This window comes from Gossypium hirsutum, chromosome D04, assembly GCF_007990345.1.
Source record: "Gossypium hirsutum isolate 1008001.06 chromosome D04, Gossypium_hirsutum_v2.1, whole genome shotgun sequence".
Taxonomy (NCBI): Eukaryota; Viridiplantae; Streptophyta; class Magnoliopsida; order Malvales; family Malvaceae; genus Gossypium; species Gossypium hirsutum.
Window position 1 is genome coordinate 6056275 of NC_053440.1, and position 25152 is coordinate 6081426.

The window sequence follows — 25152 nt, forward strand, 5'->3', positions numbered from 1 at the left end:
GCACTTTAATTTTTGTTTGGATATGTGTCTCTTACTTTTTGGAGTGTTTTTTCAAATGTATTTACATCAACGGACTCGTTTTTACCTTTTTGAAGTCATCGAGGATGAAAAATAACCATTGAAAGTACAAAAACCATGTTTTGGAGCAATACATAAAAGATGCCCATTAGACATATAGGATCGATCCCTTCATCTCTCCCTTCTAAATTTTTATTTGGCGATTGACTTGTCATAGGGTTGAACTCATTCATGAGGGGTTAATCCCACTCTACTAAAATGCTTGAAATGAGTTTAAAACATGTTCAAATACACTTGATTATATGAAAATTTATTTTAAATTTTGTTATATCAAAAGCTTAATAAATCAAAAATAACAATTACACCCATATTCTAACATATGGATAAAAATTGAAAAATGAAAAAAAAAATATTTGTAGAAGGTAAGATTAGGAGGTGTTAAATTAATGAATACGAGATTAGGGTTGTGGTAGGAAAAGAAAGGCACGTGAAACTTGGGCAACTCTTTTGTGAAAGCAACTTGCATGGCATTGTTGCCAAATTAGACAAAATACAGCTTTTGCTTTTCACTACAACTTTTAGTTTAATTGGTCATGAAATTGCAAAACCCACTTCACATTTTTTTATCAAATTTATTTCCTTGTTCCTCCATCAGTGATTTCATTATTTGCCAATCTGATTGAAGTTTACCAATTATAATTAGCAATAAATGGATTTATTTTGATTTTTATATTTTTTATTACAAGTGAAATCGAAATGTCCAGGATTTTTTATCTGATTATTTTGTCAATTATACTAGTTTTTAATAGGGGTGAGCAAAATTTGGTTCGGTTCAAAAAAATTTAAATTTTGAGTTAAATAGTTCGAGTTATTTGAGTTAATCAAGTTATTCGGATAAACTCGAATAAAAAAATTAAGTTTTTCGATTTAACTCGAATATAAATTACGCAATTCGAGTTATCCGGAAATTCAAATAAAAAAAAAGAAAAACTATGTCGTTTTGATAAATGTTTACTTATTAAGTTAAAAAGTAAAACCGTTATACTGTTTATGTAGTTAAATAATCTTATAATTCGTCTGCTAATTAAATAATCGGTCCTTATAAACGCAACATTGGGTATAAATAATAGCATTCGTTAACTTGACTCAACTTAGACTTAGAATTTTTTGACTCGATTCGATTCAATTCGAAAAAGATTCAAATTAAGTTCAGTTACTAAAATAGGATTCGTCAACTCGACTAAGTCGAAATTCTTTGACTCGATTCGACTCGACTCGATCAAAAACTCATCCCTAATTTTTAATGATATAAATGAATAATTTCTTTTTAAAAATTAATTTATTTTTTAAGTTTATTAAAAAATTATAATACTAGCAACTATGAAATGATGTATATTCTTCTTTTTTTCTTTTTCTTTTTTGTAAGCAGACATGATGTGATTTATATTTATTTGAAAAAAACAGAAAATGAAAGAAAATTTGGAAATTTTGTGGTAGTGTCAGCATAAACAATGAATGAGATGATGATGAGATTTTGAACATACGGTTGCGTCAACCAAAATCTACGATGGTGATTGCGCTTCCACCACCCCATCTCATGAATCATCACGTGGAAAAATGACGTGTTCCAAATTCTGGAGGCACCCAATCTGATACCTAACCCTAACAGTTATAATTTAATTTAATTTTTTTTAAAAAAAAGGGGAGGATGCCCCCAAAACAGAACCTTGGAACCTTTTCCCCAAATCCACTCAAACTCTCTTACTTTCCCAACCAAAAACTCCTCAATGCTCACCGTATTTACATCATCTGCCACGCTTGTATCCAAATACACTCCCAAATACGTATAAGAATACCCCTAGATTCATGCCACAAAAAAAGAAAAAAAACCTTTATTATTTATTTATTAAATAAATAATTTTATTTTCTCTTTCTCATCCTCTTTCCTTTCTGTCGGTGTTCAGATCTTGCAACCTCTGCACTCTTCATTCACACATTTAACTTTTTTTTATATATAAATATACACATATATATGTATTTTTATTCTTTAGTTTCTTGTTTCAAGAAGATAAAAAGGAGGCGAATTTTGGGTTATTGGTTAAGTTTTTGAAGACTTGAAGGGAAAGTAAAAAAAGGAAAAAAAAAAGGAGGAAGAAAAAGAAGTGTTGGAAGAGTAGTTTAGACTGAATTATCAAGGAGAGTTCTTGAGAGCTACTTTTTTTTGTATGGTGGTTGAATTGCAATGCTGTTGTAAAAGAAGGAGAAGAAGAAGGAGAAGAAGAAGAAGAAGAAGAAGAAGAAGCAGAGTGTATGAATGATTTAGTTTGGATTTTATTATGTTGGAGAAATCAATGGGATTATGGACTTATGATTCGGAGTCGAGGGAGATGGGGCAAATGTGGATAATTTCTTAGATTTTCTTCTGTTTCTTCATTCAACTTCAACTTTTTCTCTTCATTGGGTTTTTACCATCTGTTTCTTTGTGATCTGGGATTAAATTTGGATTCACAAAAATGCAGCCAGATCACCAAAAGAAGGTGATTTTTCATTTCTTTTAATCTTTTTTTAAATTTATTTTGGGTTTTTGGGAGTTTACATTGAGCTTTGAAAATGTTGGGTGGTTAGGTGAGACATATGGGATTGTTGTGTTTTTGGGTGTTTTGTGCTGTGTGAAGATGTCGCAGATATTTTTAGTCAATGAAAGGAATGATTTTATTTTTAGATATTTTCCTCTTTGGTTGAATTAAGTAGAATGCGTTTCGATTATAGGGAGGGAGAGATAAAACAGCATAAATTTAATGCAATATATATATATTTATTTGGAATATCTAAGTTTCATTCTTTTTGTGGGATGCTATCTTTTGAAATAAATGCTTTATACTCCTCTTTGATTCTCATTTGAGGCCAGTTTTATTTACTCTTTCTAATATCAATATATATATTCTTCCTAAACTTCTTCTCTGTTTTAAAATGGTTGAGTTTCCCTGCATTTTATATTTGGAAAGTAGGGAATTGTAGTCCATTATTGTTACTTTAAGTCTAATAAGATTGTCTTCCTTTACAACCTGTTTGTTATACTGCCAGTCTGAAACTGGATTACACATATAAAGAATTGTGTTTTAAATTTTAATTGTCTTTTTCTTTTCTCCTTTCATCTTGAAAATTAGTTGCCTCTGCTGAAAGTAATTGCTTATTGCTTAGCTTATGAGTTTAATATCTGTATGATCATATAGTGATTGAAAAGAAGGAAATTGTAGGGAGTTTTAGTATTTAGTTTTGTCACTGATGTGTTGAAGATACATTACTTTATTGATGACATTGTGGTATTCTTTTTTTTTTCTTGTTTGTTAATGATTGCATTTTCAGTATCTTTTTGTCCTACATTTGTATGTTTTTCTTTGTTTTGAGTTAAATGGACTGCCTTTGACTGATTCACCATATGCATGTCGTTATTTGTATCTTGTATTGTTGAAAAGTTATGCTTGGGGATCTTGTCTTATATGTATTTTTGTGCCACAGAGTTCAACAGAGATGGACTTTTTCTCTGAATATGGTGATGCCACTAGATTTAAGATTCAAGAAGTTATAGGAAAAGGCAGTTATGGTGTTGTGTGCTCTGCAATTGACACCCATACTGGTGAAAAAGTGGCGATCAAGAAAATACATGATATTTTTGAGCATATTTCTGATGCTGCCCGAATTCTTCGTGAGATAAAGCTGCTCAGACTTCTTCGGCATCCTGATATTGTTGAGATTAAACACATTATGCTGCCTCCATCCCGCAGGGACTTCAAAGATATTTATGTTGTTTTTGAGCTCATGGAGTCAGATCTTCATCAAGTTATTAAAGCTAATGATGATTTGACTAGAGAGCACTACCAGTTTTTCCTTTACCAGCTACTGCGTGCATTGAAATATATTCACACTGGTAATTTTCACTCTATATTGGCTCGACTGCATGTGCTGAGACTTTCACTTGGTTTACAGCTATATCTTTTTCATCTGACCTTTTCAATGGTAACAACTGTTTGTTTTATATGCCATAACATTTGGTAAACATTTTTCTGGTAAATATTTTGTCTAGTCCGAATGTCCAAGTTCCAATTATTTTTAGGTTTCCAAAGTCTGTTTTCAACTTTAGCAAGTCTTTTGTTCTTTCTGTTGTATTCATCTTTGGTAACAACTGCTATTTTTCTAAAGTTTGTCAGTGCTATTTTTCTAATTCAATTTGTTCTCTGTTTTCTGTTTTCTTATATCACCCTCAATGTCTTGTGCTGTCGACAGGATAGATTATTTTTGTAGACTGCAGAATGTATCTGATATTTGCTTTTTTGGCTGCAGCAAATGTCTACCATAGAGACTTAAAACCCAAGAATATTTTGGCAAATGCAAACTGCAAGCTTAAGATATGTGATTTTGGTTTAGCTAGAGTTGCATTTAATGATACACCTATGACAATTTTCTGGACGGTATGCCTTTTAAAATTACCAGTCTTTGATGTTTTCAGATTATAACTGTTTCCTACATTTAGCACAATAGAAAGAACTGATTTGCTGATTTTATGGACTTCTTTGTTGGGCATTTTCAGGATTACGTTGCTACAAGATGGTATAGAGCTCCAGAACTCTGTGGATCCTTTTTCTCCAAGGTAAAGACGTCCTCTTGCATAGACTTTAAAGATTGGAACTCTACAAACCTAAAATCATGTGATGCATTTATTCCCTGTATGAGATCATATTGGATGAAGCTATATTAGTTCATTCTGTGGTGCATGCAATATTCTTTCTAGTTGTTCAGTTTTTTATGTATATCTAAATTTTTAATTTGGATCAAGATTTGAATTTAAAAGTGTGGCTATTTTAACATATGTTCCTGTCTAAAATGCATATAGGTGAATTATTAGGTTGATAAGAACTTCCTAGCATGTAGTACTAAGCAATTTATATCATGAAATGATTGCTTTTTGTCTGCCTAGATGTTCCAATGCAAATTGAATGATTCAAAGTATCTATCTTTATGCTAATATGAGTTTTCTGAATGTTTACTAAACTCGAATTATTTTCTAGTACATGTCATTCCCACTTCCATACTTTTCAATTTTTAATGAATGCAAAGTTTTTTGAAATGGTGTGTGTTGTGTACTTTTATCCATATTATTTTATCAAACTCAAATTTGGTTTTAGCAGAACATTCAGAAAACATTTTATTAGCAATGTAGCATGCGAGTTATGATATACTTCAGCCTATATATCCCATCCTGTATTAGCAACATATAAGATGAAGCATTTCACAATGGATTTCTGTTCATTTTCCAATTTTTGATTCTTTTTCTTTTTACTTTGAATGGTTGCTGCATGATTGGTTTTCTTTTAATTTGCGAGGTTTTGATTGGTGTTCATATTACTTGGAATAAATGCTTCATGGTGGTGTTCCTGTTTATTTTCCGATCTCTGATTGTTATCCTTGTTGCTTAAAATTAATGCAGTATACACCTGCAATTGATATATGGAGTATAGGGTGCATCTTTGCTGAGGTATTAACTGGGAAGCCACTTTTTCCGGGTAAAAACGTAGTTCACCAGCTGGATTTGATGACTGATCTGCTTGGTACACCTTCATTAGATACCATCTCTCGAGTATGCACGTGAAGACTTCTGAGCAGTTTTTTTATCATAAAGACATAATTGCTATTAACTTCTTTTTCCTATTCTTGTTCACAGGTTCGTAATGAAAAGGCAAGAAGATACTTAACTAGCATGAGAAAAAAGCAATCGATCCCATTTGAACAAAAAATTCCAAATGCAGATCCTTCGGCTCTACGTCTACTGCAAAGATTGCTTGCCTTTGATCCAAAAGACCGGCCAACAGCTGAAGAGGTCTGTGGTTGTTGGAGAGTATTGGTTTCTTCCCTGACAATTTGTTGCTGCAAATTTTCTTTTAACTACATAAATGATATCAATCCGCATTGTGAGTTTATAACACTAACATCTTTTAATTTGGTATGTTTCAGGCTCTTGCTGATCCTTACTTTAAGGGGCTGGCAAGAGTTGAGAGGGAGCCTTCATGTCAACCAATTACAAAGATGGAGTTTGAATTTGAGAGGCGAAGGGTCACAAAAGATGATATACAAGAGCTAATTTTCCGTGAGATACTGGAGTACCATCCTCAGCTGCGGAAAGATCATATGAATGGAACTGAGAGGGCAAACTTTCTCTATCCAAGGTTTCATTTATTGTTTATTCGTTGCTTTTCTCATTATCCTAAACTTACCAAACTTCATTAGTAATCAATCTGCTGCTGCTTGTAGTTATTTCTAATGTATAGTTTTTAATGCAGTGCGGTTGATCAATTCAAAAAGCAGTTTGCACATCTCGAGGAAAATGGTGGTAAAAGTGCACCAGTTATTCCACTCGAAAGAAAGCATGTCTCCCTTCCGAGGTAGATATTATTCTCTACCTTTTACTTTCAATTTTCATTTCATGGCCGAACGTGTGCTTGTGGACTTCCAAAAAAAATACTATTGATGCACTTATAATGTATGGTATACAGGTATAGTGTAGTAAAAAATATTGAGAGCCAAATACCTTGCTTCTACTTTTGCAGTGGAAATGCTCTTCAATGAGCCAAAAGAAAGGAAAAAGGCTATTGGTAGAGCATCATTTTTTTATGTTACCTTTTATTGGAACTGGTTGGTTGTTCGTACAGCAATTTTATTTTATTTTGCTTTAATCTGATGGTTGAAACTGTAATCCTATGAATTTTACAGGTCAACAATTGTACATTCCAATACCATTGCCCCTAAAGAGCAGCAGCCAAGCCTCAAGTCCTTAAAAGAGAGACAAAATGCAGAGGAGGCATATCAAGCCTCAAAATCCTTGCAGGCACAACAAAGAATCCCTCTAGGTATGTTTAATGTCTTAGATTATCCTAGCACACCCTTCCTTCTAATTCTGTTCGCTCTTTTATTTTTGGTGCTTGAACGGACATATTTTCTCTATTCAGCTAAACCGGGAAAGATAGTAGGCCCCGTTGCGCTGTATGAGAATGGAACAATCATGAAAGATGCCTATGATACGAGAACGTTCATAAGAAGCACAGGTCTTCCACCACAGGCTGTCCACCCTGCATATACTTATTCAAAATCTAACACTGGAAATCAAGAAAGAAGCGAAAGGGAGTTGCCTTCCCAAGCTAAACAAGGTCCTCAATGCAGCATGGCAGCCAAATTTGCACCGGATATAGCTATCAACATCGACTCGAACCCATTTTTCATGACCAGAGTGAAGAAGGTGGAGCCGGCTGACAATAGAATCACCAATGATACGAACTTGCTGCAGGCAAGAGGTCATTATAGTGGAATAGGTGTTGGTGCAAGTGCTGCAGCAACAGGCCCTGCTCAACGGAAGGCGGGAACGGTTCAATATGGCATGACAAGGATGTATTAGTGAAGGATTAGGGGAAGTGTTACGAAGTAAATGGATCCTTTTGTTTAGTGGAGTCTGTAAAAAGTGAGGAAAGCTAGCTTTCTCAGGTAAACCATAGGCTCTAATGGGAAAAATACTACATGTCATACGTTTAATTTTATTATATAGAATAAAAATAATAATAACACTCTTCGTCCGGTATGGTTTAATTACATGCAATGTAATGTAAGATTGGATCATATACTTGTGTTTGATTCAATCAATAAAATTTGGTACTATCATATCACTGCGCTATATACTCATGCTTGGTTCAATAAATATATTTTTATGATTTTGGTTCATTCTAATCTATTACCAAAAATATGAATTTATATATTTGTAGATTTTAAGTGAGGTTTGTTTATTGAGTGAATTAAACAGTGTGATCAATTCATTTATATCTTGTTTTTTGTTAATTAAATAAATCATTTAAAATTAGCTTATTGCCGGTTATTGTATAATTTATAAATTATCATTGTTTATATTTTTATTCGAACTCGAGGCGAAGCCTCTAAGGGTACCCCTCTTATGTGCATGACACCAAATTAATAATTTCTCCTTGATCTATCTTGGGACAATTTCTCTCAATTTGGGTTGGCAGTCTTTGGTTCATTTCCCGAACTTTATATTAGCGGATAGGCCGCTAAGCGATCTTCCCCTGGCTAACCTTGTAGCCATTCGACAAGCTTTGATATTTTTTCAGGTGTCTTGCCATAGGCGCGGACTTTGTCCTTTACTTATGTACATTCTTTCCTTCATTTATCTCCCTTTTCGGATATCCTTCTACTCATAAATTTTAATCATTAATCACATAGATGGATGTTCATTACCAGTATAGATTCTCTTTTCCACCTTGGACTTATAAGGTAGGCAAGATGCCTAACACCCTAATTACCTTTTAGTTTTGCCACTGTCAAGTTGGACTCAAGAATTGTCGTTGCCGAGGGAGTGCTGTGAGATGAGAATAGGGATTGAATTTTTGAGTATAACTATTATTTGGGGAAGTGTTTAGTTTTTGATGTTGAATTATAGAGTATTTTAGATGAGTTTATTCTTCTCTAAAGACAAGGGTTCAATAGGGTGATAATTCAATCTGACAGCTTGCAGGCAGTGATAGCTATTAAAGATAATACATCAGTGAATTTGAGTTCTACGTTACTCAGGCAGATCTAACTAATTTTGATGCAAGGAGGACAATGGATTCTTAAGCATATTCCTAGAGAGACCAACAAAATTGCTTATTGTCTAGCTAAAATGACTTCTGAGAGTGAGACAGGTGTGCAGATGTTTGATAATCCACCTGGAAATATTCTTGAAATCTTATCTTAAATGATACTTTTCCCCAGTTTAAATTAATGTAATCGTTATAATTGTTTAAAAATATATTGGGATAAATTTATTTAATTAAATGAATAAACCAATCACAATTTAAAAATTTTAAACCAATACAAGTTCAACACGAATAACACTGAGAGTGAGTTATACAAATATTTATTTACTAAATATTTAATTTTTTTAAAAATTATACGCAACTCTCACCTTAATTTTACTAAATGATTTTTTTTTTTTAGCTTTTCTCCGGTTATCATCGTTGCCGCCTCACCATTCGTTCCTTTCGAAACCGTTATTTTCCCGGATTTTCGAATCTAAATTTTTCTTTTTTTCTTCTTGACATTTTCATGGAAATTAATTTTTTTTTAAAAATTTGGTTTTCATTTTTCATTTTTTTCTCTGTGATTTTTGCAGGCATCCAAAGAAAAGAAAATGACAACGAGGAGCGATGAGAATGAAGCCAAACTAAAGGAACTGTCTAAAAAATTGGAAGCGCTTCAGAAAGAAAAGCTTGAATTGAGGAACGAGAACAAGGAGGTGAAGGAAACGATCGAGAAACTGACCCTAGAAATCGATGAATTTCGGCACAGGGAAGTAGAAACGAAGACAGAAACGGATCAATGGGAAGATGAAATGGTGCTGGAATCGCTGGCTTCGAGATCCGCCGAACTTGAAAACGAGGTTTCCAGGCTGCAACATGATCTGATAACTTCGATGAGTGAAATAGATGAAGCGAACAAGGATGCAGTGGAGTTAAAACGAGGATTAGAGGAGAAAGCGTGGGTGATCGAAGGAATGGAGAAGGAAATCTCGGAGTTGAAGAAAGAGAAATTGGAGATCGAGAAGAGGGAGAGGGATTTGGAGAGGAAATTAGGGGTTTTAGAAGTGAGGGAAACGGAAGAGCGGTGTAAAAAAGTTCGACTCGAAGAGGAAATGAAGGAGAAAATAGATGAACTCAAGAAGAAAGCGAATGCACTCCAGGCGGAGGTGGCCAGAACCAAGGCTGAGTTGGACAAAACCAATGCGGAAATAGTAGAGTTTGAGGAAAGGGCCACGTTGTTGGAGTCTAACATGTTGGAAGTGAAGGAAGGGGTAGAGGGGAAGACGAGTGGAGCCATTAAAGGGAGGTCGAAGGTTAAAGGGTGGTTGTTGGGAGTGCCGGCGGTGGCTATCCTTTTTGCGGCTGCTGTGGTGTTTCTCTGTAGTAGGCAGCGGTCCTGACTAACAATTGCTGCAGTGGAAGATCAATGAGGTTAGGATTTTTTGTTTTTTTATTCTTTTTGGGTTCTCAGTTTTGTTCATGCGGATTTCAGGTTTACTGTTATAATTTTTTTTTTTAATTTTCAATTGTTTGCTAGCTCACAATTTTAAACCTATGAATAAATTTTCATTCTCTTTGAAAACTTAAATTAAAAAACCATTTTTTAGTTTTTTTAAATAAATTTGAGTTTGGATCTATTTCAATTTTACCTTTCAAATAACCCAAGCTATATATCAGTGTAAATATTTCTTTACTCTCTGATCATTTTAAAAATGAGTTTTGGTCACATTTAATTTTGAAAATAAACAAATTGATCATTCTCAATAAAAATTACAAAATGATTTTTATAAATATTCCAAAATTTGTACTTTTTAAAAAATTATATATTTTTCTAAAATTTCTAAAAAATATATAAAATAATTTAAAATAATAATTTTGGGACCTAGTTAGCTATTCAAGTTTATCATACTAAAGCAATTATTATTATTTTGCTTTGAATTTTTTTTCCAAATATACATGGTTTCAAATTTATGTGCTTTAATATGAAATTAGTTATATTGTAACAATATTTTAATTTGAAATGTTTAATTTTTTAATTTAATTCGAATATTTTCACTCGATTTGACTCAACTCAAATTAACTTGATTCAAAAAAAAATTCAAATCGATTAGGATGATAAAATATGACTCGTCAATTCAATTAACTAAAATTTTTTTACTCAATTCAACTTGATTCAATCGAATGCTCACCCCTGAATCTCAAAAGTGAAGAATAAAGATAATTATCAAAATATAAAAAAATATTAAAAGTTCAATTTATTATTATTCCAATCAACACCTTCCAATATAAATTGAATTATCCTTTTAAGTTTTTTTTTCACTTTACTTTTTTTTATCTCATTATAATATCTTATAATATTTTTTTACCTAATGTTTAAAATTACCCATAACTCCTTTTTAACCCTTTAATAAGAAGATAATAAACTTCAGCGCACTCAAATTTACATCCTCATGCACCGACAATAAATACTGATGTCAATTGAGCTAAGATTAGGAAAAAAAACTCAATTTTTAATCTTTTGATTAAAAAAAATGCATGTCTCTTTCAGTCAATTAACAAGCATCAAGTTTTCACATTACCGGACATATTTGGCTAATCTATAGGGATCAAAATTAGACTTTAAAAAGGATTTATTATCTATTTATGGGGCTTAAATCGATGTGATTATTATATAATTTATAAAATATAAAAATTAAATCTATAAACTCTATAAGATATTGTATGGGAGTAGAAATCATATATTTAAAATATAGATTTGTATTTAAAAATAATATACAATAAAAAAAATGAAATGTTTGGATTTGAAATTAATTAATTGTAACACATGAAATATGTACGCTATTAAAATAAAAAAATAGATTAAATTGTAAGTATATTGAAATTTAAACACATAAACACATTAGATTAAAAATTCTAACCGAATACAATTATTTATCATGGTGTTGTTATCAATCCTAAGTTGATGTCGAGTTAATTTGTGACATCAACTCAATTAACAACATTATTAATGTAATTGGTGTGGGTTCAAATCCCTCTATAGATATATCTCTTTTTTTTTTGAAATAAAATAAATTACAATGTCCTCGAATAATATTACTTATTTTAAATACAAAAGAATATTTTGTAATTTTCTTAACCGAGCTGGTGTTCGATTAATTTGTGACACCAACTCAGTCAAAGACTTAAATAATAGTATGGATATAAACTATTATAAAAACATTAATATTTATTTTTCAATCTCAATCGAATTTACACTTGAAATATGTGAATTCTATCTATAAACCTCACTCGGATTTGGCTCGGGATCAACTGATGACACGGTCTATATTCTATGTTGACAAAAAAATATCGACCAAAAAATATTGTAAAAAAAGTGTTAAATCATTATTTGGGGCTTGAATTTGGTAACTTTTCCTATATTATGGTTTGAAATTTTTTTTTGTTCAAGTTAGGTCCTAAACTTGGCAATTGTTCCTACATTGGGACTTGAATTTGACAACTTTTCCCACACTGGAGCCTGAATTTGACAATTGTTCTCATAATAAAGCTTGAATTTTAGGGCTTTCAAGGACTAACTTGGATAAAAAAATTAAAGTCTCAATGTGGGAGCATTTGTCAAGTTTAAGGTCTAACTTGTACAAAAAGAATTCAGGGCGCAATGTGAAAAAAATTACTAAATTTAAGTCTCAAAATGTGATTTAACCAAAAAAAAATTGGTGGTAAAATCTAAGAAACGAATCAATGGTTGGTGGCGAGGCAATCCTCATCCCTCAAAGGCAACGGACCCAAGTGTTGGTCGAAAGTTACCTAAAGAACTTCACTTCAAATTTTAATAAATATAATTGCATTTTCTTTATGGAGTAATTACAAAACAATTACCTTATTGAACCACAAACAAAATTGGAAAACAATACATTGGAGATGCAGCCGGTTGTACTTGCTGCATTCCCCAACTGCTGCTGCTATCCCCTTCCCATCCACTTTCTTCATTTCAATTTCGAACACAAACCCATCAATCTTTCCTTCCCCAGGACCCAATCACAGTTCAAAACCCTCTGTTCTTTAGCCCTCCCTACTACAACAACCCACGACTTCAGCACACCCCAGCAAGAGGACCCTAATAGAACCAACAGCTACACATACCCAGATCAGAAATCCACTTTTCTCCAACAATTTTACTCTTCCGTCAGCCAAAAAACAGTAAACAATCAAGACCCAGATCCAGAAAACGAAGAAAAAGAAGAGGATAAACATCCTAAAAAGACCAAGTTCTTGGGTTTTCTAAGGGTCATTTTCACAAACATGTGGTGGACGGATTTGAAAGCGGCTGTGGGACAAAGAATCAATGTTGAAGGCCTTGTGTTTTCGGTTCGAGTGTTCGTGAAAGACCGTCACTTGGCGTTGCCGCATGTTGCAGTGCGTGATATAAGGTGCATTAATTGGTCTGAGCTTCGTAGAAGAGGGTTTAAAGGTGTCGTCTTCGATAAGGATAATACGATTACTGTTCCTTATTCTTTGACGCTTTGGCCTCCTCTCCGTCCTTCTATCGAGCAGTGCAAAGATGTTTTTGGCCCTGATATCGCCGTCTTTAGTAACTCTGCAGGTGATTTTTTTTGTTTGGCTCTTTGAGATTGAGTGCTTTTTATTCTTTACTGACCCTGCTTTTGTGCAATATGCTGACGTTTTATTTCCCCCCTTCTGTTGATCAATTAAGGTCTTTTAGAGTATGATTATGATGGTTCAAAGGCGAAGAAACTGGAAGGGACTATTGGGATTAAAGTAATAAGGCACAGTAAGGTTTTTTCCCCTTTCGGTTCAAGCTTTTAGTTTTAGTCTGTTACAAAGATCGTTTCTATAGCATTTATGAAGAAAGAAATAGATTTTTTACTGTATCTAGTTTGAATCCTATATTAAAACATTAAGCAAGTAAAAAGCTTGGGATGAATTACAATTGCTGCTAAAGGTTGTAAGGTTTAGCACACAGTTACTGTTACTTTATGTCAACAATGTTTAGTTTATATAGAATTGATTAGGGTCTCCATCTGACATGTCTTTGTAGAGGTGAAGAAACCAGCTGGAACAGCTGAAGAAATTGAGAAACACTTTGGATATAAGTCGTCACAACTTATCATGGTATGTAAAGGGTGATAGAACAAACTAGGTGGTTGATTTTGTCTTGTTTATGGATTATGTTGCTGACATAATTCATGTTTATGGCAGGTGGGTGATCGGCCCTTTACAGATGTTGTTTATGGAAACCGAAATGGATTTTTGACCATATTAACTGAACCTTTAAGTGTTGTTGAGGAGCCATTCATTGTTAGGCAGGTTGGTTATCCTTTCCTTTCCTTCCTTCATATTACTTTCTTTTTATTTTAATTTTTTGTGCTCTAAAGAATCTTACTGAACAATCTGGAAAGATAAGATTGAGTCAATCCCTGGGAAAGTACCTTTGTTCTCTTATTATGAGGGTGACTTGCTGCTGAAGGCTAATCTCAGAAATTACACTTTAGTTGTTCCTTAGATATTGGAACTTTTCTCTATTGTTCTTGTAGACCATACATCCATTTGCTTGCTATTTTCTATTCTGTGTTCTCGGTTTGACTGCTAGAGACTGTCTTCTAATCTAAGCTTTTTTTAGTTAAGTCTTTTAGGGTTCTGCAACAATTCAATCTGTGACTCTTGATGAAATCTTCAACTCTCAAAATAAGTCTTCTTATATCTAGATATATAATGATGAGAATTGTAGTGGTGAATTTTTTTTTCCTTGATATAATGTTTTGTGGATCACCGAGATCTTGGTTTTCCTTTCTTTGATGGAACTATTTAATCTCTTCCAGTTGTTACTGACTTGCATCTTGCATTAAAGGGAAATGTTTCTTCTGGCCTTCCTTGATATTGGGTTCCATTACCAGCACTACATTAGGATAAAATCTGTGCGGAAAAATTCATTCCCCAATTTTTTTTTTGTTGCATTAGGCTTGACGCTTGAGTCAGTTTGCTCATATTTTTATGGATTTTATCTATTATGGATGTCCAACAAACTTCCTCTATCAAGCAACAATCATTCGCAGGTAGGGGTGTTCAATTGGTTAACCGACCCGAAATAACATTAACCGAATTAACCGACCTTTCAAAATTTTTAACCGTTAACCGAACCGAAATTTTTTTAAAAAAATTAACTGAACCGAATTTTTTTCGGTTAATTCGGTCAATCGACCGAATTAACCGAAAATTATATGTTTTTTATTTTTGGTTAAAAATTAACCGAATTACCCGAATTAACTGAATTAACCAAATTACCCGAATTACCTGAATTACCCGAATTGAATCACTACATAATTAAAAACATTACATAAGTCTTTGAATTTTATTTTTATTTATTAAATTATTTGTTTAGACTTTTAGACTTTAGTTTTAGTTTTAGTTCTAGAAATTTATTTTTATTTATTAAATTATTTGTAATTTTTATGATTAGGTTGGGTTCGATAATTGGGTTGGGTTGGATACTTGGGTTTGGATTGGGTTTAGGTGTTAACTGAATTCAGTCGGTTAATCGAATTTTTTCGGTTTTACCCGAATTTTGCACACCCCTATTCGCTGGTAGATAGACCACTTGTTTTCAAGGTGGTTATTTCGATAGACAAATATACTGAACATGGAAAATTTTTGAATCATCCTCTTACCATTTTTAATTAATTACAATCATGAGACGTTGTTGGAAAGGCTTTTCACGTCAGGAGGATGGGTTTGGGAAGCTAACCGCTAGAGCACCTCTAGAAAGATTGGATGTAATGAAACTACTATGAGCTATTTGTTTGTTTTAGACTCTCTTGAATGTTTCCTTCTTTCTAATGTCAAACATGAAATATTTTGGGTTCCATATATGAAATAATGTGCTAAAATTTTCTAGTGTGAAGCATATGACTATTGATGTGCTGTTTTAATCTTTTAATAATAAAAGCCATAGTCTCTGTTTTTATTTTCTTCTTCCCCTGAATTTGCTAGTGTTCTAAATGGAAAGCACATGTATATTACAGTCAAAGATGAAATAATATATAATATAGATAAGACCTTGGTGAAAAGATGATCTGCAATTGTCTTTTCTGTTTTTGCTTGTTTGTTACCCTTTTCATCTCTGCTTTGGTATTGTTCCATAGTATGTATAATATATGATACTACTTTCAAGTGCTTGATGAACTGTAATGACTAAATGTTTGCAGGTGCGGAAACTAGAACTGACCCTTGTAAATTGGTGGTTTAGAAGGGGCTTGAAGCCAGTTAGTCATAAATTATTATCGGATGCCACACAGTGTGTGAAAGATCCACATCCCCTGTAAGAATGTCGTGGATTGGATACTAGTGGAAGTAATTGTTTATGTAGCTGATGACAAATTTTTTAGTCATGATTATTTGCTTTTGCCAACCATCTGAATTCATTAATTCTTTCATTTAGTACATCATAACACATTAACTGTTATATTGTATGTATAGTTCCCCTCTAAAAATGTACTGTGTTGTTGCTATTACCCGACAGGTGCATTTAGTCGGGGATTTTGTTGCTCCTTTAGCAGCAGTTACCCGAGTAAGTGTATAGGCTTAGGCTGCGTAACATTTGCAACTCGTATTATATTCATTCTCCTTCAGCAGCTGTTACCCAAGTGTATATATGTATGTATACAGGGGTATATTGAAGTAGGTTTGTTCAAGGGTCAAGTTATTTGTTTGGTTCAGTCGGTAGGTTTGGAATATGAGCTCCTTTGTGATTTAGGTTGTTTACTTCAGACCCAGGCAAAGGATTTATAAAATTTTGGGTCAATCTGGCATTATCTATAAATCAAAAGTAGATGGGAAAAAAATGAAAAAGAAATGTTATATTTTCGTTTCTTGCTTTATATAGTTAAAGTTTTGAAAAAAATATAAAATCATATTATTTTAACATTTTATGCTTTGCAGTAGATGGTATGATAAAAATTTAGAAAAGAGATTATTTTATAAAGGGATAAATGTTAAAATCACATATTAATTTTGATTTAATGTGTAATTTGATACATGCAATCATATATATGAAATTTTTATTGCGGTTTAGATTTATACATGAAATTTTTATTGCGATTAAATTGTACATATTTAAAGAAATAAATATATTAACTTATTTATATATTAGATAAATATAATTATTTATATATGCAACATATAAACATTAAATGATTATGTTAATGATTTGTGAAAATAAAATCAAATGAAATTATACATAATTAAAGTTTATTTTTAACATTACCCATTTGATGCATAGTTTTGAAATTTATTCATTGTATAAATTATATATAATTTTCAATGGAAAATAGTTCACTTTTGATTAAAAGTATATAGAATTATACTTGATTTCATTTCCTTCGAAAACAATTGCTGTTGAAACAGATAAGAGGGACAAAGAATAGAAAAGAATATATTTAAATTGTGTAAAAAGAAAATAATTAAATAGGGAAAAAAGGGGAATCAATTTGGGGTTGTGATAAGCTTGGGAGAAATGTTGATAGGCATTCCCTTAGATGGAAGAGGGAGAGGATCCATAATGATTGGCTCATTAGGATGGAGCAATGACCAATGGTAAGCAGTGACTACGTAATGCAGGAAGATCAATATATTCAACTTGGCCAGCTGATAGCCAGCACAAGTTCTTGGCCCTCCTCCAAAGGGAACATAAACATAGGGCGGCACGAATTCCTGGAATCTGCTGGGATCATAACGTAATGGATCTTTGAAGTATTCCTCATCGTAATGTGTTCCATACGCTGTCCATAACACCTGCATGCGCCCATTTAGCACGACAGAAAACCAAAGAAATCTATGATGACAGCTATATAAGCTACGCTACGTACGTACCTTCCATCCTTTGGGAATGGTGAATCCTTCATATTCAATGTCCGCAACTGTTTTCCTAAAAGACCCGAAGATCGGAGGGAACAGCCTCATGCATTCTCGTGCAGCTTGCCATGTGCGCTCCATTTTCTTCACGTCCCCTAATGTCAGAATTTCACCTGCCTTTTTTGTCTTCTTTACTTCATCATGTTCTGTCAAAACCAATGAGGGTTTCGTCAGCAGGGAATTAAGGAGGAAGGAAAGCCCAAATACTGATATTAATGTTATTACCTTGAAGGATTTTAGAGTAGCAGTCTGGATGCTGACCTAACATTTTGAAGGTCATGGCAATGGCGAAGGAAGTTGTATCATGAGCTGCAAACACCAGCAAAACTACATTGTCAATAACCTCTTCCTCACGGAGTTCCCCTCGAATCATTGCACCCACCAATCTTGAGAGTAGCATACATCCATTTTCCTCTCCAACCATGCTGCAATTTTCCATTTCTTTTCTCTTTTCGCCCACTACTTTCTCCAATATCTTTACAATCTCCGCCCTTGCTTTCTTGGCTCTTGAAAATTTAGAACCAGGGAAGTTGAGTGGTGGAGCAAAAGCACCTTCCAAAACCCTCTCGAAAGTGTCCAACATTTGTGGCTCCACATTGATCCCTAACAAGAATTCGAACACTATGGTGAATGTCAAAAGTTTGGTTGAACGATAAAGCCTAACACTATCCTTTCCCCGCCAGTATTTTTGAAGGTGTAATTGAACTGCCATGCATATTTTAGGCACAAAAGTCTCCAACGCTGTACTGCTGAGGGAAGAGGTTATTAAACCTCGATGGAAACGATGTTGTTCCCCTTGTTTCTCCATGATTGAGTTTTTCCCCATGAGCTGAATTGACGATGAAGGCCACGAGCTTACCACCAACTTGAACTCATTCGACAATATGAACCGGTTGGCTTCGGCTCCATTGACAACAACAGTTGGTGATCCCATGAGGCTTGTTTTGAAGATTTTCCCGTACTTGGCAACGCGGGGTTCGACGAACTCCTCGAACAACCGGTTACTGCGTTGAGCTTTGTAGAACTCCATTGTTTCACCAATCAATGGCAGTCCAAGCTGCCCTGGTGGTAGTTTCCTCTTTGCACCGTAACATCGTTTCCTGTGTTTGAAGAAAATGGTGGAGACCATTGCTGCTAGACAAAACAAAATCCAAGAAAGGAAATTATTCATCTCCAAAGCCATTTTCCTTTTGGGGGAGGGGGAGGGTGTGTGTGTGTGAAGAAAATAGACTGAGAAGCAAAGAAATTATAGCTGATGAAGTTGTGTGTGTTGATATATATATAGTATTCCTGCCTGGATATTGATAGTCAAACTCAAAACCCCATTTTTATTTTTCTGAAAAAGTCAACTAATCATGCATCCATTAACCAGAGTAAACATCATTATATATAATTTATTAACAGAGGTTGACTTGGATGTAAAGACTAGATGAAGAAGAGTAAGAAAGCAGTGAACATGGACATTGCATGTGCCTGATTCTAGTTGCTGATGCCCTTCACCATCCTCACAATAACAAATACTAATCATCATACTGTATCTGAAAATTATTCATTATCTGCTGGGGCTGAGAATCGATCCCTTGACCTTGTTTCAGTGTTGTAGAATTGTTATATTTTTAATTGTCAAAATATCCCTAGAAATCTGCAATGTCCAACATAAGAAATATATTTCATCACTTGCAGACAAAGTCAAACTGAATAAAATGCAATATTTTTGACCGCCCATGCTGCATCACTGCAACAATGGTGATCAACTAGTAGAGATTTGTGGCAGTCATAACCAAGTTTAAAGCAAGATTTGTGGATCTATGCTGCAGGTAGGGATATACATTGAGGTGAAGATGTTGTGGCACCTAATCTTAATGTGTTGTCTGCATGGAATATTGTTCATTTCCATCAACACTGAATTGCATTTTTTTCATATGAAAAATTAAAGATTAGCAATTTCCACCTAGTTTAAAAGAAATAGTTTTTTACTTCATTTCATCAACCCAAATGTCAAAATGATAATTAATGCAGATTAATACGCAACAAAGATATATGCTGAGTTTGACAATGGCCATGCAGGTGCTTCAAGTTTATCTACATTTTTTCTTAATACGTCCCTTAGAAAAATGATTTTTAACAATCAAATTTTGCATTAACTTTTTGTGTTGTCTAATATAAAATTGAAATGACTTTCAGACATTGTTCGCTAATTCCAAGAATAAAGCTTGTGGTTATAAATTCTATATTTGATAAAATAAAATATTATATCGAGATAATTATTATAACAAAAGGTAAATATAATTTTTTTTGATAAAAAATAAAATCACATAAAATTAAATTAACTGGAAGTGCCATTAGTTTTGTCTTGTTGTAGTATCTCTAAAGTTTTATTAGAAGCGGCCTCGAAGATCTAAACTAAACTTTGTCAAAATCTAAACTTAATTTTGCCAAACAATCAGCCACTGTATTAACTTCTTTAGGAACATGCCTAATCCATCACTGCCTTTTATATTTTAAAATTGTTGAACTCTCGCAAGCAAGTGATTCCTGAATCCTCCCTTCCATTCTAGATTTAAATATAACATTATTATTATTATTATTATTATTTAAGTATTGATTAATATAACTAATTTATCTAAACAGATTTGTAGGCCTCAGCATGGATTCGCAAAATCTTCATTATTTAAATATTGTAAAATTACTTTAATTATGATTTGCATTCATTTTGGTAACAAAAAGATCCTAAACGCCTAAAGAAAGAACACAACAAACTATCCAGCATGAAATCCTTGAACATCAGCCGAAAGCAAATGTTTCGCCTCCGATCCTGTACGTCCATTATCTTAGCCACTAAGTTAGACTCCCCCAATTCATGCCTTATTTTAACATTCCAATCCTTCTGTAACACCACCACACTTAAGTTACGCATCGTCAGACTTTAGGTGGTTAACCACTCATTGATTATCGCACTCTACCTCAGAAGCCTTTGTTCCAAGCGAGTGAAACCGCCCATATTTCAGCTTGGATCACCCAGCAAATCCCGATACAGCGGCTAAAACCAGCCACCCAAGATCCTTCATACCCCCACAGCCGCAAGTGGCGGATCAGCTTTAACAGCTGCATCAACGTTCAGTTTAAACCATCCACATAAATGTCTTTACCAACTTGCATACTTCCTCCTCAGTTCATCTCCCGTCGTCTCTTTGATATTTCTGTATTTATTACTTTTAGCCCACCCCAAACTAATATTCACAATCGATATGGAAGAATCATGGTGTGAACCCAAAGTCAACCTATTCTGGTTTTTCCACAAACGCCAACAGATGATACCAGAGAAGGTCGGCCAATTCACATCATCAAATAGAAAATCGTGCAAATTTAAAGGATTTGCTTTCACCGAATCAGTAAGGTCCATGGCAAAGAAATTATTCACTGCGTTGTTCGGGATAACTTTTCGCCGCCCATGAGCAGCCATCGGGAAATCACGCACAGCATGTAATGCTGTCTCTTGCCAGTGTCCACAAAGAAAACGCGAAGAATCATCAGTTAGGTACCTGCGAAACCTCTCAAAATTTGTCATCAATCTGACCCTTAAGAAGAACCAAATGAAGTGCCTGTTGAAAGCTGGACTGCAATGCAACATGGAGCCAGAAGCTTGCTACTGTCGAGACCAGCAGCTATCGAGCTCAGCTCATTTTGCTTGGTGCGCACGAATGGTTTTTGAACCGAATGAAGCAACCAACTTTGCTATTTTGTTTTGATGTAATTTGGTTCGGTTCAATTTTAGTTTGATTGTAATACTAGTTAAACTTAAGTTAGTGATAAGATCTTTTGATGTAATGGCTGATTGGTCAGCTATATTTGATTATTTTTGGCTAGTGATTAGGTTTGTATTAGTTGGGGCAGTTAAATACATTAGGTAACTGTCAATGTACATTGTAACTCTTTTATATTTCAAATTTGAATGAAAAATGATGAATGTTCAGTCACAACTTTGCTGAGTATTCAATTTTGATCAAATTTTTGCTTTGCTTTGCTCTTTCTTTGCTTCGATTCTTCTTGCTTCAGTCTTGCAAACACTGTGTTGTAACTTTGTTTGATGTTTGCTGCTGCCATTGTTCCAACAAATGGTATCAGAGCCCGAGTCTTTGAGGGGCCTTTGTATGCAATCTGTTGTGTTCGAATCAAAACCAACAGCAAGTTCAAAATTTGGCAAGATTGAAGCACTTAAAATCAGTTTAGCAGAATGAGTTTCACTCCACCATCTCCACCAGTGTTCACTGGAGAAAACTATCACATTTGGATAGTTAAAATGAAGACTTATCTCCAGGCACATGATCTTTGGAGTGTGATCGAGAATGATGCTGAACCACCTCCATTGAGAGCCAATCCCACCATTGCACAGATGAGGCAACATACTGAGGAGCGAGCCAAGAAGCATAAGGCTATGGCCTGCTTGCAAAATGGAGTCTCTGATGTGATATTTACTCGCATCATGGCCTGTGACTCACCAAAGCAGGCTTGAGAGAAGCTGAAGGAGGAGTTCATGGGGACTGATAAGACAAAGCAACAGCAAGTGATCAACTTCAGGAGAGACTTTGAAAATTTGAGGATGAAGGAGTCTGAGACCATCAAGCAGTACTCAGACAGGATAATGGCTATTGTCAACAGCATTAGGCTCCTGGGAGTGGACTTCACAGAGAGCAGAGTTGTTGAAAAGGTTATTACAACTCTCCCTGAGAAATTTGAGTCTAAAATCTCTTCACTTGAGGACTCGAGGGACTTATCAGCCATTTCATTGTCTGAGCTGATAAACTCCCTGTATGCACTTGAGCAAAGGAGGGCAAATAGGCAGGAGGAGAATCCTGAAGCTGCTTTCCAGGCTAAAGCCAGTGAAGGCTCGAGTGTGAGTGTAAAAGGCAAGAAGCCTTGGCACAATAGAAGGGTCAAGTCAGGAAGAGATGAAGCAAAAAGGGTGTTCCCACCATGTGTTCATTGCAAGAAGACAACACATTCAGAAAAGTATTGCTGGTTTAGGCCAGATATTCAGTGTAGAAAATGCAAGCAGTTTGGCCATGTGGAGAAGGTGTGCAAGGGGAAACCAAGGGAGGCTGCTCTGCAACAAGCTAGAACTGCTGAGGACATTCAAGCTCAGGAGGAGCAAGTGTTCATAGCAACTTGTTTTGTTGGCACAACCAAGGCCAGCAATGATTGGCTACTAGACAGTGGCTGCTCACACCATATGGCAGCAGATGAGAAGCTGTTCAAAGGCCTAGACAGAAGCTTCCACTCGAGGATTAGAATTGGAGATGGTAGGCTGATTGAGGCTAAAGGCAAGGGCAGTGTGTTGATTAGCACTGGTTCAGGTAACAAGCTGATCTCAGATGTATTTTTTGTACCTGACTTAGACCAGAATTTGCTTAGTGTAGGCCAATTAGTTGAAAAAGGCTATACATTGGTTTTTAAGGATGGTTGCTGTATTGTTCAAGACATGAATGGTCTGGAGTTAGTCACAGTCTCTATGACTGATAGGTGCTTCATGCTGGATGTTAGCCAAATAGAAAGAAAGGCATACACCAGCCTTGTTGAAAGCACTGACTTGTGGCATAGGAGACTAGGCCATGCAAATTTTAGATCCATCGATCTGTTACATAGGCTAAATTTGGTTGATGACATTTCAAAAATTGAAGTTAGTGGAAATGTTTGTGAGGTTTGTCAGCTTGGTAAGCAGGCTAGATTGCCTTTTCCTGCTGACAGTGCTTGGAGAGCTCAAAATAAGCTCGAATTGGTGCACTCTGATGTTTGTGGCCCTATGAGAACACCTTCAATCAGTGAGAACAGGTACTTTGCCCTGTTTATAGATGATTTAACAAGGTTGTGCTGGGTCTACTTCTTGAAGCAAAAGTCAGAAGTGTTTGAAGCCTTCTGCAAATTCAAGGCTTATGCTGAAAATCAGTCAGGTTGCAAAATTAGAGCCTTGAGGACTGATAATGGCTCTGAATATGTGTCTGAGAGATTTCAGAAGCTTTGTGACAGTGCTGGGATTCACCATCAGCTCACAACAGTCTATACTCCTCAACAGAATGGAGTCTGTGAGAGAAAGAATAGGACTGTACTGAACATGGCCAGGTGCCTCTTGTTTCAAGGCAAGCTTCCAAGTCAGTTTTGGGCTGAGGCAGTCAACACCTCAGTGTATCTGCTCAACAGACTGCCAACTAGAGCAGTCAAGGATAAGACTCCTTTTGAGGCTTGGCATGGAGTCAAACCTGTGGTAACACACTTAAAAGTGTTTGGCTGTGTATGTTATACACTTATTCCAGTAGAGAAAAGGACCAAGCTTGAAAGCAGAGCAACTCCAGGAATCTTTGTTGGCTGCAGCAGTAACAAGAAGGGCTATAGAGTGTATGATCCTACAGCAAAGAAGGTTTTAGTCAGCAGGGATGTAAAGTTTGATGAGGAAAAGGTGTGGAATTGGAATGGTGTTGAGGCTGACTTGTCTGAATTGGACCAGTTAGACTTGGTTGCTGAACCTGTAGAAGAAGGACCAAGTAATGATGCTGTCGATGATATACCAGTGAGGGGCACCAGAACTTTGGCTGATGTCTATCAGAGGTGCAATGTTGCTGTGATTGAGCCCTCAGACTTTGAAGAGGCTACTAAGAACAGAAGCTGGATGAAAGCTATGGAAGCTGAGTTGGAAATGATCAACAAAAATCAGACTTGGGAGTTGGTGAGCAGACCAGAACAAAAGTGGGTCATAGGAGTTAAATGGGTGTACCGGGCCAAGTATAATGCTGATGGCTCACTGAACAAGCACAAGGCCAGGCTTGTGGTGAAGGGCTACAGTCAGCAGTATGGTGTTGACTACCTAGAAACTTTTGCTCCAGTGGCAAGACTGGATACAATTAAGCTGCTGTTTGCTTTAGCAGCTCAGAAGCAGTGGAGAGTTCACCAATTGGATGTCAAATCAGCATTCCTGAATGGTTTTCTCAAGGAGGAGATCTTCATCGAGCAACCTGAAGGTTTTGAAGTTGTTGGACATGAGAACAAAGTGTATAAGTTGAGAAAGGCCCTCTATGGCCTGAAACAGGCACCAAGGGCCTGGTATGACAGAGTTGATGCTTACCTAACCAAACTTGGATTTGTAAAGAGCCTTAGTGAGCCTACTCTGTATGTTAAAAGGTCAGAACATGAAACCTTGCTGATTGTCTCCTTGTATGTGGATGATTTGCTTGTGACAGGGAGCAAAATTGAGCTCATTGATCAGTTCAAGGTCCAAATGCAGCAAGTGTTTGAGATGACAGATTTGGGGATCATGACTTACTTCCTTGGCATGGAAGTGCACCAGTCTGATCGAGGTATCTTCATCAGCCAACACTCATTTGCTTTGAAGATCCTAGACAAATTTTGCATGCATAACTGTAAAGCAGTCAGCACACCAGTGGCTCAAGGAGAAAAGCTGACTAGCAGTGGTGATCAGCAGAGGGTTGATGAGAGGCACTATTGAAGCCTAGTTGGTTGTCTGTTGTATCTAACAGCAACCAGGCCAGACATCATGTTTGGTGTCAGCCTGTTATCGAGATTTATGCATTGTTGCAATGAG

The 25152-nt window shown here is 35.2% G+C and overlaps 4 protein-coding genes across 4 annotated transcripts; 3 read left to right on the forward strand and 1 right to left on the reverse strand.

Moving 5' to 3' along the window:
* The first annotated feature begins 1725 nt into the window (after positions 1-1725).
* Positions 1726-7782, forward strand: LOC107959718 (mitogen-activated protein kinase 20). The gene is made up of 10 exons (XM_016895847.2): positions 1726-2555; positions 3538-3946; positions 4360-4487; positions 4607-4666; positions 5504-5653; positions 5738-5893; positions 6028-6239; positions 6354-6455; positions 6784-6920; positions 7020-7782. The coding sequence occupies exons 1-10, from the start codon at positions 2532-2534 to the stop codon at positions 7460-7462; spliced, it is 1821 nt and encodes a 606-aa protein (XP_016751336.1). The 5' UTR covers positions 1726-2531; the 3' UTR covers positions 7463-7782.
* A 513-nt stretch (positions 7783-8295) lies between these two features.
* LOC107959717 (peroxisomal and mitochondrial division factor 1) lies at positions 8296-10033 on the forward strand. Its single transcript, XM_041091361.1, has 2 exons — positions 8296-8346; positions 9227-10033. Exons 1-2 carry the CDS (start codon positions 8296-8298, stop codon positions 10031-10033), a joined length of 858 nt encoding a protein of 285 aa, XP_040947295.1.
* Positions 10034-11389: 1356 nt separating this feature from the next.
* Positions 11390-16113, forward strand: LOC107959716 (phosphatidylglycerophosphate phosphatase 1, chloroplastic/mitochondrial). The gene is made up of 5 exons (XM_016895845.2): positions 11390-13236; positions 13348-13425; positions 13693-13766; positions 13854-13961; positions 15857-16113. Exons 1-5 carry the CDS (start codon positions 12555-12557, stop codon positions 15971-15973), a joined length of 1059 nt encoding a protein of 352 aa, XP_016751334.1. The 5' UTR covers positions 11390-12554; the 3' UTR covers positions 15974-16113.
* Positions 16114-17064: 951 nt separating this feature from the next.
* On the reverse strand, positions 17065-18782 carry LOC107961451 (taxane 13-alpha-hydroxylase). The gene is made up of 3 exons (XM_041091785.1): positions 17787-18782; positions 17520-17707; positions 17065-17441 (listed from the first exon to the last, which is right to left on the reverse strand). The coding sequence occupies exons 1-3, from the start codon at positions 18742-18744 to the stop codon at positions 17133-17135; spliced, it is 1455 nt and encodes a 484-aa protein (XP_040947719.1). The 5' UTR covers positions 18745-18782; the 3' UTR covers positions 17065-17132.
* Between the last annotated feature and the right edge of the window lie 6370 nt (positions 18783-25152).